Here is a 12015-nt window from a genome sequence, read left to right as displayed (position 1 = left end):
GGCCCATTCCTCCATGCAGATCTCCTCTAGAGCAGTGATGTTTTTGGGCTGTCGCTGGGCAACACAGACTTTCAACTCCCTCCAAAGATTTTCTATGGGGTTGAGATCTGGAGACTGGCTAGGCCACTCCAGGACCTTGAAATGCTTCTTATGAAGCCACTCCTTCGTTGCCCGGGCGGTGTGTTTGGGATCATTGTCATGCTGAAAGACCCAGCCACGTTTCATCTTCAATGCCCTTGCTGATGGAAGGAGGTTTTCACTCAAAATCTCACGATACATGGCCCCATTCATTCTTTCCTTTACACGGATCAGTCGTCCTGGTCCCTTTGCAGAAAAACAGCCCCAAAGCATGATGTTTCCACACCCATGCTTCACAGTAGGTATGGTGTTCTTTGGATGCAACTCAGCATTCTTTGTCCTCCAAACACGACGAGTTGAGTTTTTACCAAAAAGTTCTATTTTGGTTTCATCTGACCATATGACGTTCTCCCAATCCTCTTCTGGATCATCCAAATGCACTCTAGCAAACTTCAGACGGGCCTGGACATGTACTGGCTTAAGCAGGGGGACACGTCTGGCACTGCAGGATTTGAGTCTCTGGCGGCGTAGTGTGTTACTGATGGTAGGCTTTGTTACTTTGGTCCCAGCTCTCTTCAGGTCATTCACTAGGTCCCCCCGTCTGGTTCTGGGATTTTTGCTCACCGTTCTTGTGATCATTTTGACCCCACGGGGTGAGATCTTGCGTGGAGCCCCAGATCGAGGGAGATTATCAGTGGTCTTGTATGTCTTCCATTTCCTAATAATTGCTCCCACAGTTGATTTCTTCAAACCAAGCTGCTTACCTATTGCAGATTCAGTCTTCCCAGCCTGGTGCAGGTCTACAATTTTGTTTCTGGTGTCCTTTGACAGCTCTTTGGTCTTGGCCATAGTGGAGTTTGGAGTGTGACTGTTTGAGGTTGTGGACAGGTGTCTTTTATACTGATAACAAGTTCAAACAGGTGCCATTAATACAGGTAATGAGTGGAGGACAGAGGAGCCTCTTAAAGAAGAAGTTACAGGTCTGTGAGAGCCAGAAATCTGGCTTGTTTGTAGGTGACCAAATACTTATTTTCCACCATAATTTGCAAATAAATTCATTACAAATCATACAATGTGATTTTCTGGAGAAAAAAATTCTCAATCTGTCTGTCATAGTTGACGTGTACCTATGATGAATATTACAGGCCTCTCTCATCTTTTTAAGTGGGAGAACTTCCACAATTGGTGGCTGACTAAATACTTCCCCCCCCCACTGTAGGTAATATTGAAATTAATCAGTTTACTACATTATCAAAGTTATATTATATCATATACAGCATATCATGAGTGAACATTACCTTCAACTAGGTTTTTTGTCTCTGCTGAATGGAAAAGTTGAAAGTTATTGTTAAAAGGTGAATGTGGAACTGGTACAGTCAAATCCTATTGAGATTATGTCAAATTATCATCCGATTATACAATTAAAAGGGTAATATATTTTTTATCCTATTACTTTACCTGCCGGATTAACTTCTTTTCCAGTGACCATCTGTTCGGTAGGTTTCGGCACTGTGTTTTCTGCCCCTAACGGAGAACATTTAGGTAATATTGAAATTAATCAGGTTACTACATTATCAAAGATATATTATATCATATACAGTATATCATGAGTGAACATTACCTTCAATTAGGTTTTTTGTCTCTGTTGAATGGAAAATGTTAAAGATATTGTTAAAAGGTGAATGTGGAACTGGGAAAGTCAAATCCTATTGAGATTATGTCAAATTATCATCCAATTATACAATTAAAAGGGTAATATATTTTTAATCCTATTACTTTACCTGCCAGATTAACTTCTTTTCCAGTGACCATCGGTTCGGTAGGTTTCGGCACTGTGTTTTCTGCCCCTAACGGAGAACATTTAGGTCATATTGAAATTCATCAGGTTACTACATTATCAAAGTTATATTATATAATATACAGTATATCATGAGTGAACATTACCTTCAATTAGGTTTTTTGTCTCTGTTGAATGGAAAAGGTTAAAGTTATTGTAAAAAGGTGAATGTGGAACTGGTACAGTCAAATCCTATTGAGATATGTGCTTGGTGTCAATGGAATGTTTCCTCAAAAATAAGTTAATGTATCAGCATGTATTAGCATTTCACCCAGAGATCAGAATGAAACAGTTACCTGCCGGCCCCTGTGCTAGCTCAGTTTGATTCGAAATATAGACACAATCATGTCAACATAAAAATCAATCATGGTTTATGTTGTCATAACTCATCTCACACTTAGTTTATTTATCACACAGATCAGATGAGATACTGTTTCTGCACTTTTGGCATGACACATTTTAGAGGGTAAAGAAATGTATTCCCCCTATTACTTAATACCTTCCAGATTAATTTCTATACCAGCTGCTATCTCTTCAGTAGTTGGTATCTGTTCTGTGATTTCTGCCCCTAACAGAGCACATTTAGGTCAATACCCGCAATTCATTACCTTACATATTTAAATTTATACTAAACATCTAAATGATGATCAAAGTTATAATATTATTTCATCATGATAGTTAACAACCTTCAATTGTTTTTTTGGGCTCTGTTGAACGGAGTAGGTAAAAGTTATTGTAAAAAGGTAAATTGTGGAACAAGGAGAGTCAAATCCTATTGAGATATGTGCATATCATGCTTTGTGTCAATTGAATGTTTTCTAGAAAATAAGTTAGTTGCATGCATCTTATGATAGCCTTTCACTCAGTTTGATCTGAACTATAGAGACACAATTGTCAAAATAAAATCAATCATTGTTTATGTTGTCTTAACTCAAATTTCACTCTTAGTTTATTTATCAGATGAAATACACTACCTGATCTGTTTCTGGACTTTCGGGATGAAGACCACATGGACCCTAAAATATACAAAAATATTATTGTTTATATATTTTATGGACAAAATATTTTATGACACATTTCTCTATAGGGTCATTATTACTGTTATATCTTGCTCTTATAATTACATCACAAACCCTAATATGACTGAATAACAGATACCTCTTCGTTTGCACAGAATGACAGAGCACAGAGCACCGATGACCAGAAACAGGACCAACAGGACCAGAGTCACAATGAAGGCTTCTTTGAAGACTCCTGCACAGAGACCCAACATGGATAAAATGCCTCTAAAGCTCTCAAGACATGACATCATCAGAACACCATCACAGTGAAATTAATTTGTAGACACCTCTTCAACATGTTCATTCTCCTCCTCTAAAGTAGTGTATGTGTGGGATGGGGAGAGAGGGATCTGATTGTGGGTAGGCTGTTTGTGTAGGAGACTAACTCACCAGGTACAGCTGTAGGAGCTGTGTATATATGTGGCAGAATTCTGCCCTCTCTCTTCGCCTCCTCAGACAAAGAGACTGTACAGGAGAGCCAATTGGAGTATGAGGGAGCATACAGCAGCCAACTACTGACACTCACCAAGCCCTGAGGATCTGATACAGAAAGATGGGGAGGGGAAATCAAAATATTCACATTGACTTACACAAAGTAGTCAACTGAAAGTACACCACAACCCAGGTCACATTTTTTACCCAAAACACAGGTACTAGAACATTTGTGTCAGCAGAACAGAGACAGTGTGAGGAAGTACCAAAATGTAATTACCAGAAGTGTTGAGTACTTCTTGTCCATTTCTGATCTCTGTCCCATCTTTGTTTCTCCAGGTGAGTTTAGGTTGTGGTGACCAGCCCACTGATGAACAGGTAACGTTCACCTGACCTCCTCCTCCTCGTCCTTCAGCTACAGAGAGAACTGGTACACTACCTGTCACTGATGGACAGATAAGGGGGGACAAGCAACAACTATTAAGACACAGATAGAATGACAGAATAAATTGGAAGAATACAAGATATGTATTTTACAATTTAGTGTTAGATGGTTCATCACTCTGAAAGTAGTCTATGGGCCAGAAGAAACTATTGTTACCGGAGTTGGAACTCCAGTTCTATGAGTGGAGCGGAGCCCCATAGGGGAGCTCTGCTCCTATTGGTTTACCCCGCTGCCTAGGCAGCAAACAGCCTGAGACAAAATTATGCACACACCTGCAGCCAATAGGAGTACAGGTGTCCCTATAAGAGGGGACGCTTCCCCTCAATAAGCCTCCAGAGAAATTATCTTCAGACTGGAGGGTCGGAAGGGCCTTAAGTCCTATGGGGCTCCGCTCCACTCATAGAACTGGAATTACAACTCCGGCAACTATCGTTCTATATCGTGGAGCTCCGCCCCATAGGGGAGCTCTGCTCCTATTGGTTCAAGGCGGAGCGCAACGCTCCAAAATGTACTCCCTGCCGAGCCCAACACTTCCCACTTGAAAAGGTCGGGCCTAGCAATGGCTGCGACCAAGTCCCACAGTACTGTGACACACTGTGTCACAAAATACTGTGTCCTCTGTACAAATCCGCCCCACCTAGTCCAATGGCATTGCCAATGTCTAGTGGGCAGATAACCAGAATATGAGCCATACTAATCTGAACCAGCAGATAGATGGTACCTAAATATCCTGTTAAAACAAAACCGACCACTAATGGAATGACACAAAGTGTCACTCTACACTGTGTATTCGGTAATCCGCCACACTCAATCTATGGAAACCCAAAGATTAGTAGGTAGACTCCAGAACATGAGTCATACTAATCTGAACAAGCAGATAGATGACGTCACAATTCCGTCAATATATATGACCGGTCTAATAGTAATGTAAACAAAGTTACAAACACTATTTCCCTCATCATTCTGCCCCAACCCAGTTATGCACTGGTGAGCAGGTCACAATACATTACCTCTACTGTACTGATAACCTCAGTCAGGAGTCATGGCTGTCTCGTAGAAAAAAAGCCGACCTAATGGGAACCCTGCCCCCTGGTCCTGCATCTTTTTTCTCTTAGTTCAAGTCCTTCCATCACCTACACTGAGTACAGACTGAACCAGAGAGTTAGAAGACATATCTAACAGGTAGAAATAGATAAAAGGAGACGGTGACAATCAAGACACCGCAGCGCAATTATCCTCCACACCTGTTCCTCTGAAAAAGGTAATAGAAGCCGCTACTCCACGAGTGGATTGGGCTCTTCTACCCAGAGGCAATGGCCGCCCTGCAGCCTCATAAGCCGTCTCAATGCCTTACAAAGCCAATGAGACAGACGCTGTTTAGAAAGTGGTCTACCGAGTGCAGCCGCACCGTGACACACAAAACAGCTGAGGCGATGACCTAATTTCCGCCTTGCGCTCCACGTAGCGCGCCAAGGCGCGCACTGGGAACAGGCGATGGAGCCGTTCCTCTCTCCTCTCAACATGGTGAAAGGGAGAGAAGGCCCACAGCTCTACGATCTGTAATCTATATGAGCTCTTAATAACCTCAGGCATAAATGCCGGGTTAAGACTTAACACCGTCCTGCTCAATCGTCATAAATGGCAAGGCACTCGGGTCTCGTCGAAAGAGCGTACAAATCACTGACACGTTAAGCAGTGGTCAAAGCGAGCAACAGTGTCATCTTCAAAGATAACATCTTAAGGGGGATTTGATTCAATGGCTCGAACGGTGGCTCGCAGAGCGCTTCGAGCACCAAAATCAAATCCCACTGAGGAAGCGTGGCTCTAGGCATTGGCCTAAGCCGCCGCGTTCCCAATAGAAAACGTTTCACAAGAGGGTGGCTGAAAACAGTGTCTCTGCCAAACCCTCATGACAAGCCTAAATCGCCGCTGCAAGCACCTACATGGTGGCGGGTGAGCGCTGCTTATCACATAGGAACTGTAGGAATGAGCGTATGCTCTCGACCTGACAGCACACGTAGTCCACATTTTCTGTGACACAACACTGTGAAAAAACATTCCATTTACTGGCATAAGTCTCAGCGGAACCACGGAATAGGCCGACGACATGAGACCCAAGAGTGACATGACCGAAAGCGCCTTTACCGTGTGATTCAGATAAAACCTTGGTAGGGCTAGCAACAGGGCAGCCCGTCGAGGATCCGAAATTCGAGCCCTCATCGTTACAGTGTCTAGCTGTATCCCCAGATAGACAATCTGATGACTGGGCCAGGGCGCGCTCTTTTTCCCTATTCACAGCGAACCCCAGACACGTGAGATGAATCACTGTCTGTGTCGTGTGTGTGATCGCCAGCTCTGCTGACGGGGCGAGAACCAGTAAGTCGTCTAGGTAGGCTAAAACCCTTATCCCCTGACGACGTAACCGTGCTATTGCCGCCTCCACACATTTGGAAAACGTGTGAGGTGCCAGGGCGTACCCGAATGGCATCCTCATGTATTAGTACGCCGCCCCTTGAAAAGCGAAAACGCAGAAACTTCCTGTGACGCGGAGGTACCGGCACATGAAAATATGCGTCCTTCAGGTCTATGCTCGTACAAAAGTCTCTCCTCTGGACACATTCCAGCAGACGTTTTGTCGTCAGCATTCGAAAGGGCCGTTTGGCTACGCTCTCGTTGAGAACGCGTAGATCCAATATTGGCCTCATTCCCCCCGTTCCTTTAGGGCGAATATAGCCCCCTGTTCCTTTGCTCCCGAGGAACTACTGTGACTGCCTCCTTCGCCAAAATTTCCGTAATCTCTGTAACGAGAGCGGCGACCTTTCCCGGCGTTTTCATCACCATCTCCACCACCACCCTGAATGGGGAGGGATCGGGTGAAATTGGATGGCATAACCCTTCTCCAGCGTCCGGTCTTGCCAGTGGGAGAGGGTACAGCTTCGCTGCCACTCCCAATAATGCTGAGAAAGCGGAAGAGCGCGAAGCTGTGGTGCATTCAGTAGGAAGGACCTGTATTCCTCTACGGCCGTCGCCGCCGCTGTTCCCCGACAGTGAAGTGGTGGAACAGCCCAAGGCGGGCCTCTCATGAAAGGGAGAGGAAACATGAGCGGGTTCTGAGAGAAACGGGGGCGCTGACACGTTGGTTATACTCGTAACCTCGTTGTCCCAGCCCTCCATGAACGCAGCACGGGTCTGAACTGCACTGACTGAGGCGCTCGCCTGAGTCAGAGCGCCGTCTCCCAATAGCGATTGCGTCATCGTTCCAGTAACTGGCTGTGTACGCAGGCTACTATGTGAATCCTGTACCACAACAATCCTAAGAGTCTATGTGTGTAAGGTTTTTATGAGGTATAACAAGGCGGCTCATCAAAGATGTCTGCCTTGTTCCCTTATTAACACGTGCCTCATGTGTATGCTCAACTACGCACCCGTAGTGGGCTGTGCTACACTCAGAGTGGTGAGGAGGAGAGAGAGAGAGAGAGTAAAGGCACCTGAACGGTTTCGGGTGTATCATGGAAAAGGGGCTGTCTTGTGACAAAGTCAATTGGAGCCAACTCTTTATTAGACACACAACATGCAGTTTCCTCCAGTAGGGTGGGGGGGGAACAGTGGGCACAGTCACACAAGGCGCTGCGCCGTCTTCCGTTCTCTCCCCCTCGCCATGTCATAAACAGCGTCTCTTCTGGCCGCCCTTCGGGTGATGCCAGGATGACGCTTTAATGACCTCTCTCGCCGACGGAATGGTCGGCACCTCTTGCGCTGCAGGAGGGGCGGGGCCCGCTCCCTTGCTGCTGGAGGCCGCCGTCTGACGCCGGGTACGACGCGGAGCAGTAGCGAGAGTAAGGGCCGCCCTCCATCATGTCCACTTCCGGGTTGGAGGGAATGGGGGGCAGCTTAATCTCCAGCCGCTTAGCAGCCATCTCAATGAGCCCTGGAAAATCAGAGCGCAGAGAGGCTGTGGCGTAGGACGGGCCTGCTGAATATTCAGAGCCCGTGTCGTCATCACCCAGGGATGTAAATGACCTCACACTTTCCTGAGGGAAAAAGGGGTGTTAAACGTCTGGGTCAGAGTAATGGATAGTTCCAATAGAATACCCATTTCCTCCCCAATATTCCTGTCATCTCCTGAGTCAGCGCCCTCAGATGATGCCTCAGAAGCTGAGGCTAGCACCGATAACACGTCCTCTAGAGGGATATCCTCCCGAAAAAATGACCATCGCCGCTTCCTCTCCTTTAAAGAAAGGAGGGCGCAGCTGGCGCATAGTGGGGGATCTATGAGGCCACTCCAAGCATGCTGTGATCCTAAGCACACAAAACATAAGTTGTCATGGAGGAGCAGCGACATTGAGCTCTGAAAATAGATTTTGGGCGTGGAAAAACTCCTGGTGTGCTCATTTAGAGGACGACGTCGAGACTTGGAAATCGGCGACGGCTTTCTCGTCCTGAGTCTTGTCTTCTTATCGGCTTCTTCAGTCTAGTCCAGTCGCTGAAGATAAAGGGAGGCTGATTGAGGGGAAGCATCCCCTCTTATAGGGACACCTGTACTCCTATTGGCTGCAGGTGTGTGCATCATTTTGTCTCAGGCAGCAGGGTAAACCAATAGGAGCAGAGCTCCCCTATGGGGCGGAGCTCCACGATATAGAACTGTATTCCATGGTTTGGTTTTCTTTTAAACGACCACGACAAACTTCAGCTAACTATAGCCACCGCTAGCTAACATTCAATAGGAGTGATAGGGGCATCCATGACATTTTCTAAATGTCATGGCCAAACAACTCAAATCAACTTTCAATTATTTAGTTTGAAGTTACTTAAAGGTGGTTTGCCCATTTTGTTTACATTAAACGGATGCCTCTATCCCTTCCAGAGATGTTTTATTTTTTGGGGGCGGGGCTATATAAGGCTAAATTCAGCTGAAGTTTGTAGTTGGCTGTACCCCTAATGCAAATGTAAACTGAGAGGTGGCAAATGTAACTGCCTTTTTGTTTTTACTCTGTGGTACCAAAGACTCCATAACGTGTCTCAGAGTAGGAGTGCTGATCTAGGATCAGGTGCTTTGGGGGTGACACCACAATACACAGTTTCACCATCAATTTGAGAGATAACCCTTACCATTCACTGTGAGGAAGACACTGGCCTTTTCATACCACTGGTCACTGGTGACTTGGCATATATACTCCCCCCTGTCTTCCTGTGTGACCCTCTCCAGTCTCAGGGACACATTCCCTCTCTCCAGCCCCCCAGTTAGAGACACCCTGCCCCTATACTGGGGGTCCACAGGGGCCTCCTGGATCTTGTGATCTTTGTACAACAAGGCAGGACTGTGGAGGTTACTGGAACGGTACCAGCCCACCTCCAATGGCTCTGCATTGAAGAGAGGTGAGACTTCACAGAGTAGAGAGACCGAGGAGCCAGACAGGGTCGAGGTTGGACCATCAGGGACAGTTAAGGTGAACGTCTCCGGGGCTGGAGAAGGAGAGACAGGGGAGAAAGAGGGCGAGAGAAAGAGAGGGTGACTTATTTGTGCTCGACTCCCAGGGCCAGTTTCCTGGACACAGATTAAGCGTAGTCCTGACCTGGATCTACATTGAAATTACTTTTTAATACCGTGTCCAGGGAACCGTTTCCTTTCAGTTACTAATGTAATTAACAGTGTAAACATTCTCACCAGGTTGAGCTGCTCTGATGGGTACTGTGAGAGCAACCAGTATCAGCACCCTCAGACACAACCCTGCATAAAAGATAAAGGACATCACAATGACATTATCACAACTTATTATTCAATGGCGCTGGAGGAGATGGCTGGCGTTTTACTGGCTCCTAACCAACTGTGCTATTGTGTGTGTTTTTTCTGCATTGTTTGTAACTTATTTTGTACATAATGTTTCTGCCACCGTCTCTTATGACTGAAAAGAGCGTCTGGATATCAGAACATTGATTACTCACATCGAACTGGACGAAGATGTTTTATTTAACAAGTCGGACGCGAAGGATTTACTGCAGACACCGGACCAGGCCCAAATCCCTGTCATTCGCATGAAGAGAAGACGCCGATACAGGGGACGCAGATCCGGGTGCCTTGTGAGAATTGGTCGGCGAGTGGGTAACCCGCCTCTAACCAGCCGTCCTATTGGCCAACGTGCAATCATTGGAGAATAAACTGGATGAGCTCCGTTCAAGACTATCCTACCAACGGGACATTAAAAACTGTAATATCTTATGTTTCACCGAGTCGTGGCTGAACGATGACATGGATAACATACAGCAGGCTGGGTTTTCCGTACATCGGCAAGACAGAACAGCTGCCTCTGGTAAGACAAGGGTTGGCGGTCTGTGTCTATTTGTCCATAACAGCTGGTGCGCGAAATCTAATATTAAGGGAGTCTCAAGGTTTTGCTCGCCTGAGGTAGAGTTTCTCATGATAAGCTGTAGACCACACTATTTACCAAGAGAGTTTATCTATATTTTTCGTAGCCATCTATTTACCACCACAAACCGATGCTGGCACTAAGACCGCACCCAACGAGCTGTATAAGGCCATAAGCAAACAAGAAAATGCTCATTCAGAGGCAGCGCTCCTAGTGGCCGGGGATTTTAATGCAGGGAAATGTCATCACGAGTTTTAATGACTCCAACCTAAGTGTACGTAAACTTCTGACTTCAACTGTACATACAGTATCAAAGTATCAAAATATTTTACCAATAAAATTAAAACAATTGTCATAATGATTATGCCCATGTTGACTCCAATGCTTCCCACAGACTGTATGTCCTTTGGGTGGTGGACCATTCTTGATACACACAGGAAACTGTTGAGCATGAAAAACCCAGCAGCGTTGCAGTTCTTGACACACTCAAACCGGTGCACTTGGCACATACTACCATACCCCGTTCAAAGGCACTTAAATCTTTTGTCTTGCCCATTCACCCACTGAATGGCACACATAAACAATCCATGTCTCAATTGTCTCAAGGTGTAAAAATCATTATGTAACCCATCTCCTCCGCTTCATCTACACTGATTCAAGTGGATTTAACAAGTGCCATCAATAAAGGATCATAGCTTTCACCTGGATTCACCTGGTGAGTCTATTTCAAGGATCATAGCTTTTCACCTGGATTCACCTGGTCAGTCTATGTCATGGAAAGAGCAGGTGTTCCTAATGTTTTGTACACTCAGTGTATATTGCATGGTCAAATCAGATCCCGCCTTTGTCTCATATGTGTAGCTATTGGGTTAATTAGCAACCAGAGGAAGATGAATGAACAGACAGAGCCTGTGATTCTGAACTTTGGACTTTCAGACATTGGTTTTATATTTGTACTACTGCTACAGTATATTCATTAACTAGCCACACTAGCAGCCATTTTAGAAAAGTAGAAGGGGGTAGAAGAAGCATAACCTTTTTCAATTACGAGGTAACTGATAACTGAAAACCTTTCATTTCAATTTTAACTCATGTTTCATTTGTACCTGAGTTCATGGTGCCTCTCGTTCGATTTCCATCAAATGTATCCTCAATGTAGGGATCCTCCGATGATCCTTGTCTACTCCCTCCCTTAATATTGAATTGTAGTTTCACTTTCCCTTCTCTTGCAGAGCCTACATTGGTTATTGATTGACAAAAGGTGACGTTCCAGGTCGTCACTACGCATCTCAGAAGACTGCTATATCATATTGATGTGTTTCCGGAGATTTTAAACACTTCTCCAGGCGTTGTGAGATCTGATAGCGTGACCGTGAAAAAGACGACCTGGAAAGCCATCAAATCTGTAATGTTCCTACCAAAAATACAACTTTGTCACTGTTCTTTGTTCTCTTCTATATTTTGTCCAATGTTACTGATGCAGCGTGGCCACTTGCAAGTCAACCATGTAGCAAATCAGCTGGTGTGGCCTTGGACAGTGATAGCCTGAAAACTCTATAATTTTTTACAACTAAACTGACAGACCTAGTATCACTCTCTCACAGATCACTCTCACACGAACGCGAACACACACACACCTTTAAATGTAGTTGGATTTCATTTATTTGTTAGGTCATGATGGACAATTTCTGAATTTGTATTTGGCAAATATGTGGAAGAGGGACCTTGATGTGGCATAATAGAACAAACATTTGGTTTATTGTGTGATTGACATTTCGGTTCAGGCAGTAGATGATC

General features: G+C 45.1%; 1 protein-coding gene across 1 annotated transcript; it reads right to left on the bottom strand.

The window, feature by feature from the left end:
- Window positions 1-2760: 2760 nt before the first annotated feature.
- Window positions 2761-11461, bottom strand: LOC311112110 (butyrophilin subfamily 1 member A1-like; the record flags this gene model as incomplete). The annotated part of the gene is made up of 8 exons (XM_084155087.1): window positions 11325-11461; window positions 9519-9581; window positions 8963-9316; window positions 3689-3853; window positions 3367-3516; window positions 3074-3169; window positions 2890-2931; window positions 2761-2792 (listed from the first exon to the last, which is right to left on the bottom strand). Exons 1-8 carry the CDS (start codon window positions 11332-11334, stop codon window positions 2761-2763), a joined length of 912 nt encoding a protein of 303 aa, XP_084011213.1. The 5' UTR covers window positions 11335-11461.
- Between the last annotated feature and the right edge of the window lie 554 nt (window positions 11462-12015).

The sequence above is a fragment of the Coregonus lavaretus genome, assembly GCF_964263955.1.
Source record: "Coregonus lavaretus genome assembly, chromosome: 38".
NCBI classification, from domain to species: domain Eukaryota; kingdom Metazoa; phylum Chordata; class Actinopteri; order Salmoniformes; family Salmonidae; genus Coregonus; species Coregonus lavaretus.
Note: the sequence above shows the minus strand (reverse complement) of the source record. Positions and strands in the feature narration are given on the sequence as shown.